The following is a 9,480-nucleotide window of genomic DNA, read 5'->3' on the forward strand; positions in this document are numbered from 1 at the left end:
TCTCGGTTGGGATCCCAGCCATGAGAAGAGGGGGCAAGTCACTGCTACTTGAGAGAGAATTACACTCTCATCAGCGGAGCCTCCCCTGTCTAGCCAAAGCTGCATGTTAATCAGCAGATGTTTTTTTCCTGCGTTCTCTAGGCAGGATTAGCGCTCTGGCACTGTTCAGATCCATGCATCTCCCGGGGGGGGGGCTGGGCAGCAGGAACACACCAGCCTCTGCGTAGCTGTCGTTAAGCCGCAGCTTGAGGATTTTATTCGCCAGCCACTTGCACCGCTGAAACATCCTTTGGGGTTTGCTGGGGAGGGGAAAATATGACGCAACTGAGGCTGTTTCGGGCTGCTGTTGTTGTTACTGCAATGCTCTGTCCGTTCCCCCCGCCCCACGGCACGGGGTTAGCTCATTCTGCCCGAGAGCTGAGTGATTCCCAGGATGGGCCACGTGCTGTTGCCATCCGCCGGGAAGAGCCAGGCCTGGAGGAGCTGTGCTCACAGCGCCTGGCCTTTTCAGCACAGCGTGCTCAGGGCTGGATGGGTGGTGGGGTAGCGGCTCTTTGCCCCTATTTAAGCAGCATCATGGAAACACGCGTGGGCGTCATCTTGCCCCTGGGGCATTTTGTCTGGGAACAGACTTTGGCCAGGTTGTGACCTGGGGGGTGTTGCAGGACTGGTGGTCAGTTGAGCAGCCTTCACGCTTCCCAGAGTCAGGCCCCATCCGAACACCTCCGGAAGGGGTCACCACGCACAGGCCCCCCCAAACCATTGGAGCAGCAGCTGCCTCTCCCTGCCTGGCAGGCAGCAGGGACCTGCTGGGGCCAGGCTGGGACACAGGGGAGGAGGTGGCCCTGCCTGGCTCCTCACCCCTCTGGCCAGTAGCAARCCCCAGCTGCCTAAGACGAGCTTTAGTCTGCCTCTAGACAGCACTCAGGGAGACTTTGTGCTGCATCCCATCACCCGGAAGCACAGCCACAGCCATGCTCTTGCTGTACAGCTCCCCACCTCGTCTGTGCAATAGCACAGCTAGAGAGGAGCGTCTTCCAGGCCCCCGGACACCCAATAAACGAGACGGACGCTACCAGCATGACAATAACTATTGACCTTTTTATTTCAATCGGCTACAGCAGCTCTACATTCTCCTAAAACACTGTCCTTCCTTTACTACCACAGACAGCGAGGGAACCGAGTACACTGCAGTGGCAGCAAGTCTTTTTAAAGCTTAGTATTAAATATTAAATATTCTCTCATTTATGTTTACATTACTTTGTCAAGGAAAGGAAAAAAAAAAAAAGACAATTAAAACTTAAGTTACATGAATCTGTGCCCGCGCCCCTGGGCAGCAGCGCTGGGGGCTGCCCCCAGCAAGGCGGCTCTGCTGCAAAGGGATATGCAAAAATCTCCGGCCCTCGGCCTGGTAGTGCGTGACTGCTCGCTCCGGCGGTGAGCTATGGAAGGGGGTGCTYGGCTGTGCCGGGAGTGGGGTATCCGTGCCCTTTGCTTTCGGAAATCGGCAAGCCTGGAAAGGTCGGACAACCCCGGTGCAGCTAAAACACTGTCTGGAGGAGGCGAGGCCTTAGAGCACACGGCAGGGCTGGCTGCCAGGGGCCTCCGTCGCCTCCCCTCAGCCCCAGCAAAGTGCATGGGAAAGGGGGTGAGGATTTGGTCGACAGGAATTTCGCTAAGAATTTTTCTGTTTCTTTTTCCTCTCTCTCTCTTTCTTTTTTTTTTTTTTAAAAAAAAAACAACCCCAAACAGTTTTGAGTTTTCTTTTTTCTTTTTTTTTAAAAAAAAAAAAAACCCTAAAAATTTTTATATTTTTTTTTTTTTTTAGCAAAGACAAGAGTTTAAAAAGCACTTAGGAAGCTTGTACTAAAATCACCGGCTGTTCTCAGAGGAGAGAGTCGTCTGTGCACCCCCCTTCGAGTCCGTAACGAAATTCCTGCAAGTTCGAGACGCCATAGAAGTGGACAAAGGCTGCAGCCACCACAAGGACATGGAAGATCTGATGCGACTGGAACTGTGGGGAAGCAAAAAAGCCCTTTGAGTGAGTTAGACCGAACGGGGACAAAGCAACGCCACGAAGACCTCCTCTATGCTGCTCTCCGCACCACCTCAGAACCGTCCTCCGAGCTGCGCTTCACGCCCAACCTTGCCGCTGCTTCCCTGGAGCACCCCGCTCCTGCCCAGACCTCATCCCGCCAGGAGCTGCACTCACCCAGATGTCGAACTTGCCCGGGAAGAAGCGCTCGGGGATGCGGGCGGCGTACAGCCCCGCTCCCGTGATGTACATCACGGCCATGAGGAAGAACCAGCCCATCTGGCCCACGGTGGTGGCTTTCACGAACCCTTCGGCGATGGTGAAGTGCATCGTGGGCACGACGCCGCTCAGCCCCAGCCCCAGAAAGACGCCTGGGGCGGAGAGGAGACATCAGCAAACGGGAGCTCAGCGCGGGCAGGGCTCGCCTCCCGCCAGCTCCCCTCGCTCCCTTGTCCTGCGCAAAGGGAAGCTCCCAGAGGAACTAGCAGCTTTTCTTCACTCAGTCCCGAAATATCCAACCCCCACGGTCTCCCTCCTTCACAAAATGAGGGATTTACAGCTCTACGTCCCAGTGAGAACCAGTGCTGACCCCAGTGCCTGCTGGGCAGAGCTCGCCCCGCAGACATGCATTCTCCACCCCGCCGCAGGCTTGCCACAGCTCCGCTCCTGGCCATGGGAACGGCCCTTTCGGAAGGCGTCAGCCCTTTGGATTGCACACAAAGCCTCACAAGTGCCCGGAGCGCGGCCCGCAAACAGCCCCAGCCAGCCSTTGGAGGAGAGGCGGCCGCCAGGCATTTGTTCGGCGAAGCTGCACGGAGCTCAAAGGGCAAGTGCTAATTAGCAGCGCTGAAATTTCCAGCTTTCACATCTAATTAATTCAGGAGAAAGCAAGCAGCGCTGCAGCTCGTACTCGCAGCAGGAGGCCGACTCCCCGACTCCCCAGCAGGCGGGCAGGATTTGGCCCAGCCAGCAGTCCTGCTGCACACCTGCGGCGGAAAGCAATCCCTTCCGCAAGCAGGGAGCTGTGATCCCGCCGCGTGCCAACACCAACACCCGAGAGGCCCCGTGCGAGAGTCTGGGCTGCCGCGGGGGTAACGGCAGGGGGCTGGGAGTCCCATCCTGTCCCCTGCCCTCTTCCGAGGGGGTCTTGACACACTGCACTCGTGTGGGTCACGAGCCCGTTGCGCTGCCCGGCCTCCTGCTCAGCACGTCTCTCGTCACGTAGCGAGGAGGAGGCTACGAGAGACGTTTTGCTGCAGGACCCTCGGGAGGCGAGTGTGGGCAGAGGCGTTTTTCCAGGCTCACTGGTGCTTAAGCGAAGCTGCTTTAATCCGCCGGGATCCATTTCAGAGGCTGCAGCAGGGGCAACACAGGGTGCGAGAACTGCCCCAGGGGCACGGAGCAGCTCTGCTCCCACTGCCCAGCCCCAGCTGCAGCCTCCAGGGAGGCAGGTACGTGCCAGCGTGTAGCTGGCAGGGCGACGGACAAGGGAATCTGTTCCTCCCTGGATGAGCTGCGGCTTGGTGCTGCCAAAGCGCTTCCTGGAGAAGGCGGCTTTGTGCGGCACCGCCCCAGGCCTCCCAACCACCACTTACAGGGCTATTTTTAAACTCTGCCTGCCTGTTCCAAACCTCGGGAGTGCCGAGCGCCAGGTGGAGCTCAGGCCTGCTGCGCCGGCCAGCAGCCAGGCCCTGCTCAGCAACAGATTCGAACCCCCGGCACAGCAAGAGGAGGAAGGAGACCTCTCGCCGCTGGGAGCCACTGCAGGGCAGCGTGATGGTCTGGGGGAACTAAGTCTGCATGTGCAGGTGCTAAGAGCTTTTTGGGGTACCCAGGAGCCTCGCAGGCCCTCTGGGAGCAGCTCTCCGAGTACAGGCGCACGCACGGGGCTCTCCTACCTGCTCTTGTCTGCCTGTGCTTAGGGGTCGCAAACCGGTCCCACTGGGCAACGATGATCGCGGAGATGCCCAGGACGCAGACGATGGAGAGGTAGATGAGTCTTGGCTGCGGGGAGCAGTAGAACGAATAATAGAGCCACGGGACGAAGCTCCCCATGATCAGCAGTGCAATTCCTGAATAATCCAACCTGCAGCCGGGGTGCAAAGAGAGAGTCAGTCACAGGTGAGCCTGGAAACCCGTCTCCCACCTGTGTCCTCTTGGCAACAATGTGTTGGTACCCTCTACCCTGTCTGCACCCTAACGGAGTCACCATGGCCAGACAGGCAGCCACGGCCGCCTGGCTGAACGCGACTGAGAACTGAAGCAGCGCATCCAGAGAGGAGAGGGGCACGTTCAGGTCTCATCAATGCAGAGGGGAGATAGGAGAAAGATCCCAGGCTTCTGAGGATGCAAGCGGAGCTTGGCAGGAGAGCAAGAGATGAACGGCAACTTGCTGGATACGCAGAAACCGCCCGGAGAGGATGTGCACTCAAGCAGCCCCAGCAGGATGCAGTGGGCATTAGCCCTTGCGCATACGGATTTGACTGCCGTCCTTCACCGCAAAGTGCTTTCGATCCATCGATCCAGGAAGCGTTTCACCACCAAAACGCAGCCACTCGTGTTACCCCTCGCCACCACGGCAGCTGCGCGAGTGCCCTCCCCGAGTACGCAAGGACGTTTCTGCTAAGGGCGCTGCAGCACTGTCTGCTTGGAAGACAYGAGCCCGCAGGATCTCTGGGGTTTGTGCAACGGAGATCGGCAGGATTTCCCAGAAAGCAGCACAGGAGTAAACACCTTTGACAGCTGTGCGTGCGCAAGGTCTTATTTGAAAGCCTTGCTCTGTTCTCCCTGTGCCATGAAGGCTGAAGTGAGCTTAATTCTAAGAGCAGTCTGTGCGCTGACCTCAGAGAGGAGCRTTGGCCGCAGCCCAACGTTTCCACTTTGCTGGGAATTCTGTTTGTTTTGTTTTCTTCCAGTTTGGTTTCAGGCCAAATTGGACCCRAACCAAAGATTTTTGAAAACATCCAGTAAACTGGAAACTCCCTGCTCCCATGGCTGACCCGCAAGACTGAGGTCCCTCCTCATTTCGCTGCCATGAAAGGCACAAAGGCCTTGGGACCCTTGGGAATCGCAGCTTCCTGGGGTCCCTGTCCTCATAGACCCATATTCTCAGGGGGCTTTTGAGTCAGCGGCTTCAAGGTGCCCCAGCACAGGGCAGAGCCATCCAGGATCCAGCTGTGGTTCCCTCTGAACTCCACGCTGGACTCGCTGAACTCTCCCTTCCCGCAAGTATAAGACATGTGGGACTCAGCAGTGCAGCATTTTCCAAGAAGAAATGCTGTGAGAAGTCCAAACCGCCCACAAGACCACTCAACCACACTTTTGCTGACTCACTTTGAAAAAGTCCGCGAGACCTTCTCCGAGTGACAGTAGACAGTGTGGAAAAGCCAGGAGAAGCTGAGRCACAGCACTGCTCCGAGGAAGAACATCCCAAAGACCACCTTCTCCTGGAGAGGAGCCATGAAATACATGTTGGGCCGCAGCATGGTCAGGATCCCCAAGCAGAGGAACAACACGAAACCTGTGGACAACACACCAAGCCGGCAGACAGTTAGATGAGGTGGAACCAGGGTGGCCCAACGCACCCCGTCCAGCGTTGACATTGGGCGCGTGATGGATGAACCCCTGAAAGATAAGCAGAGCGAACAGAGTGCTGGCAGCAAGGCAGGGTGGGTGACGCGTGATGGACAGGGTGAGTCTCCCACCCAAGCACACAGGAGAAACAGCTCCCTGGGTTTGTCCCGGCACAGGGYTGGCCTGGGAACAGGCCTGTTAGCAGGGACAATTGTTACTGCGGACAAGCAGAGGCAAGAGGAACCTTGTGAGATGGCAGGGTCAGAGGCAGGGTTAGGCTCGGCGTTATTTTAAGGGCCATTAGCCCATTCCTGAGTTTCAGAAGAAAGTGTTATGAGGTACTGTGACACCTAACGTATATTTTTCCTTCCCTAGAGTAGAAACAGTTCACCTGACCTGTGCTGGCAGATCCACCAAGCAGCACCGGCAGAATAGCCACAGCGCGGCCTGGTCTTGCCCTAGCCAGCCCCTAAAGCCTCGGGTCTCTGTGCTGCCCCTCCAGGAAAAGGGTCCTCCGAGTCCTCAGCTCAAGTTGGGGCTCTCCACGGAGAACCAGGCAGGCACGTGTCCGACCAGGCCCCTCTTGCAGCCTGTCAGGCGCCAGCAGAGCCTGATCCTACCCAACCCGGCCGTCAGCTCTTGTGGAGCGTGGGCAAAGCCACAAACCGTCGCCAAGTTCAGACCTCGGGCCCTGCGATGCTGCTGTGGGGAAGTGCCCTCTTCTCCCCACACGGTCCCTTCCCCCAGAGCCCCAGTGCTTGTAGCAACCACACCCACCAGGAATCAAACTGCTTTTCTGGTGGTGCTGAGAGAAGGTGAAGCTGGATCCAAGCTGATTCAGAGCAAGTGGAATTGGCCCTGAAAGGACCTATTCGGAGGCTGTCAGGACTTCTTTAAATACAGTTTTTGGGCAAGAAGGGGGCTGGGAGGTTCTCAGGCATCTCATGACTGGGCTGCTTGTGAGAGCAGGACCAGGTGGGCACAAGCGATCCTGAAAGGGAGGCCCCAGAAAGCCTAAAACGGCAACCAAGGAGGCCTTGAGGCAGGGATTTAGGACCCCTGGTAAAGCAGGAATTCCTTCTCTGGTGCAACACGCCAACCCCACTAGGACTGGCTGCCTCAACCACACGGGTTTTGCTTCATCAGCTCCGCCCTGCATCGGGAGTGAAGCACAGAGCGATACAACCGCTGTCCCAGCCCAGCAGCAGCCCAGGAACCCGCGAGCAAAGCCACCACAAGCCGTGTCCCCTGCTCCTCTGCCAACAGGCTCGTTTGGAGGCAGCGAGGGAGTGAACCAGAAGACCAAGCCAGTCCCAATTCCTAAACAGGCCAGCCTAGAAGCAAACCCGGCCCTGAAAGGCCTCCCTTTGCTGCGTGCATCCAGGGCAAAGCACATCTTCAGCCCCACAGAAGCGCTGCTCAGCCCCACAGCTACCGACCCCGTCTTGGGCACCTAGCAAGTGCGTCCAGATGTTGCCCGTCTCGGTGTGTATTCGGAAGATGCTCTTGAAGCAGGCTCGGAAGGACGGCATCGGAGGTCTGTGTCCGTGCAGGAGGTAATCGTTATCCTTCAGCCAGTCGGGCAGCACGTCGTAGGGGATCACACGCCAGCGTCCTTCCCACACCTGCAACACACCAACCTGCGCTGGTGGCCACCGGGGCTGGCATGAAGGCAGCCCAGAGGCTCAGGTTTACTCGCCCCAGGGAGCTTAAAGTCACACACGGAACAAAACCACCAAGACTCTTCCCTCCAACCAAAGCTGAAAAGGCCCCTGTAACTCTCCCCTGGAAGAGGAAGTTCAACTTTTGCAACATCAGGCACCCTGTGGGACTCCTTAAATCGCCCACATCCTGCAGAGAACTTGCCACATCCCCCCCGGGGAGTTGGAGATGATCTGCACCGTCGCGTTTAACTCATCAGCACCACGAGCAACCTCTTTATTCTCTGCAGCGGGGAGTTGCCTTCGAGTTTGGTCAAGGAAAAGGGATCTCAGCCTGGGGACAGAACTGCCCTGGGCCTCAGCCTTATGTCACCGCTCACCCAAAATGGGGGGCTGAGAGCGCAGGCACCAGGCAAACCAGCAGCAGTGCTTCAGGCTCCCCTTCCCCGCCTGGACGCACACAGAAGCTCTCCAAACCGCTCCTGAGGTTACTGCTTGTCCGAGGGGGCTGGGCTCAACCTCCAGCTGCCGCTCGGGAACGCCGGCGCTTCCCAGCTGCTGCCATCCACTTCCCACATCGCTCCCAGGAGACGCTGCTGGGAGTAGGCCCAGGCGGCGAGCGGAGCCGGAGCAGACTGCAGGCAGAGCCGCCCGGCTGCGCGGCGTTCCCCTCACCTGGGGCCAGGCAGAGCGACGTGGCCCATGCGGACCCGGGGGGCATTTGGGCTCTTCTCATTCTCCAAAATCAGGGTCAGGGGGTCACTACGCACTCCTGTACCTTATACACAAACTCTTCCATCTTCTCCATTGCGTGGTGAGCCTGCAGAGGCAGAGTCAGCACCCGGACCACCTCCTCCTCTTCCTCCCGGGTCACTGGGCATGGCGGGTCTTCAGCCTAGAGGGAGAAACGGCAGGAGGAAATCATTCCGACTCACCGGAGGAACAAGAGCACCCAAGAACAGCAAGTCTTTACTAAGAGCACCCGGGGGCTTCATCCCTCCCTGAAGGGACAGACAGGACCCACCGGTCACCGCTGCTTATGCAACATGTTACTGTCTTAACCATCTCAGGCCGGCTAATCCCAGATTTATTCTTGTTTAAAGGCAGGATTACAGGGAAGGATTTTCATCCTTACAACTGCGCCTGCAGGCTGAAACAGCCACTTGGTCCAGCCAAGCTGACCGGCCCAGGAAATCCAACTGTCTGTCTGGGTAATCATCCTTCCCAGTGCTCTCCCACAACCGCTGGGAACAATCTGCTTGTCCGGTCTTGATTTCCTCTCTCCTCCTTTTCCATTAGCAGGTTTGAGAAGGTGATTTCTAGCCCTAAGGGCCACAAAGCAGCTGAATGACTAAGAACACCCCGTTCGCTCCAAGCAGCCRTGCTGGCATGCAAAGACAGCACGTCTGCACAAGGTCTATGCCCGTGCAGTAAGAGAAGTTTCCGGGCCAGATTCTTGGACAGCTTAGAGCACGGCACAGGCAACTTGTCAGCTTTTGGGTGACGAACACCTCACCCCCTCTTTGCACTGACTCAAAGCAACTACTAACTTCAGGGCTTTGAAAAAAACCCCACTACGTTTCCAGCCTGCATCCTTCAAGCTGCTAATGGGATAAGGGACAAAGTTCTAGGTTAATCCTCAAGGACAGCATTGGCGAGCCAGAGCACGGAGGAGCGGATCTGGCTGCGACTCCGGAGCACGTCCCCGCTAAGGCCGCCCGTCGCCCGCCAGGCTCTGGGCCGATCGACGGGGTGAAACGCCGGCGGAGCGGGACGGGGTAGCAGACGCGGGGCGCTCRGGGCTTACGCTGGCCGAGCCGGCGGCTCCCTGGTCCCCCTTCTCCTCCAAGAGTGGCCCCAGCTCGGCCAGCTCCAGGTGGGCTCGCTCCCGCCCAGTGGCGGCCAGCCCGTTGCTCTGCCCGGCGGCGGCGGCTTTGCGGGACGCCATGGGGGCGGCGGGAAGGTCCTGGTGGCCGAGGGCTGGGGCGACGCCGCGGCTGCCGGTGCTGGTCCCCTCCGCGTCCGTGTGCCGCCGCGCTGGCAAGGGAGGAAGAGCAGAGTCACCGCCGGCGGCCCCGGCAGCCCCCCCGGTACCGGGCGCGGGCCCTCAGCGCGGCTCCCCCCGCTCACAAACCGTCCGCGACCGACGGGGACCGGGATCCCCACCCGCACCCGCCCCGGCGCTCCCGGCGGCGGCACCGACCTCCCCGC

General features: G+C 58.6%; 1 protein-coding gene across 1 annotated transcript in view; it reads right to left on the reverse strand.

Moving 5' to 3' along the window:
* Window positions 1–1,811: 1,811 nt before the first annotated feature.
* Window positions 1,812–9,480, reverse strand: part of ADIPOR1 (adiponectin receptor 1) — a 7,941-nt gene continuing 272 nt past the window's right edge. Inside the window, exons 2-8 of the mRNA XM_026063783.1 lie at window positions 9,077–9,306; window positions 8,048–8,164; window positions 7,062–7,233; window positions 5,369–5,555; window positions 3,934–4,121; window positions 2,213–2,406; window positions 1,812–2,014 (exon numbers count right to left, since the gene is read on the reverse strand). Coding sequence (XP_025919568.1) covers window positions 1,886–2,014; window positions 2,213–2,406; window positions 3,934–4,121; window positions 5,369–5,555; window positions 7,062–7,233; window positions 8,048–8,164; window positions 9,077–9,217 — 1,128 coding nt within the window. The 5' untranslated portion in view covers window positions 9,218–9,306 and the 3' untranslated portion in view covers window positions 1,812–1,885. The remainder of the gene's footprint in view (window positions 2,015–2,212; window positions 2,407–3,933; window positions 4,122–5,368; window positions 5,556–7,061; window positions 7,234–8,047; window positions 8,165–9,076; window positions 9,307–9,480) is intronic.

This window comes from Apteryx rowi, unplaced genomic scaffold, assembly GCF_003343035.1.
Source record: "Apteryx rowi isolate R43461 unplaced genomic scaffold, aptRow1 scaffold_200, whole genome shotgun sequence".
Lineage (NCBI taxonomy): Eukaryota > Metazoa > Chordata > Aves > Apterygiformes > Apterygidae > Apteryx > Apteryx rowi.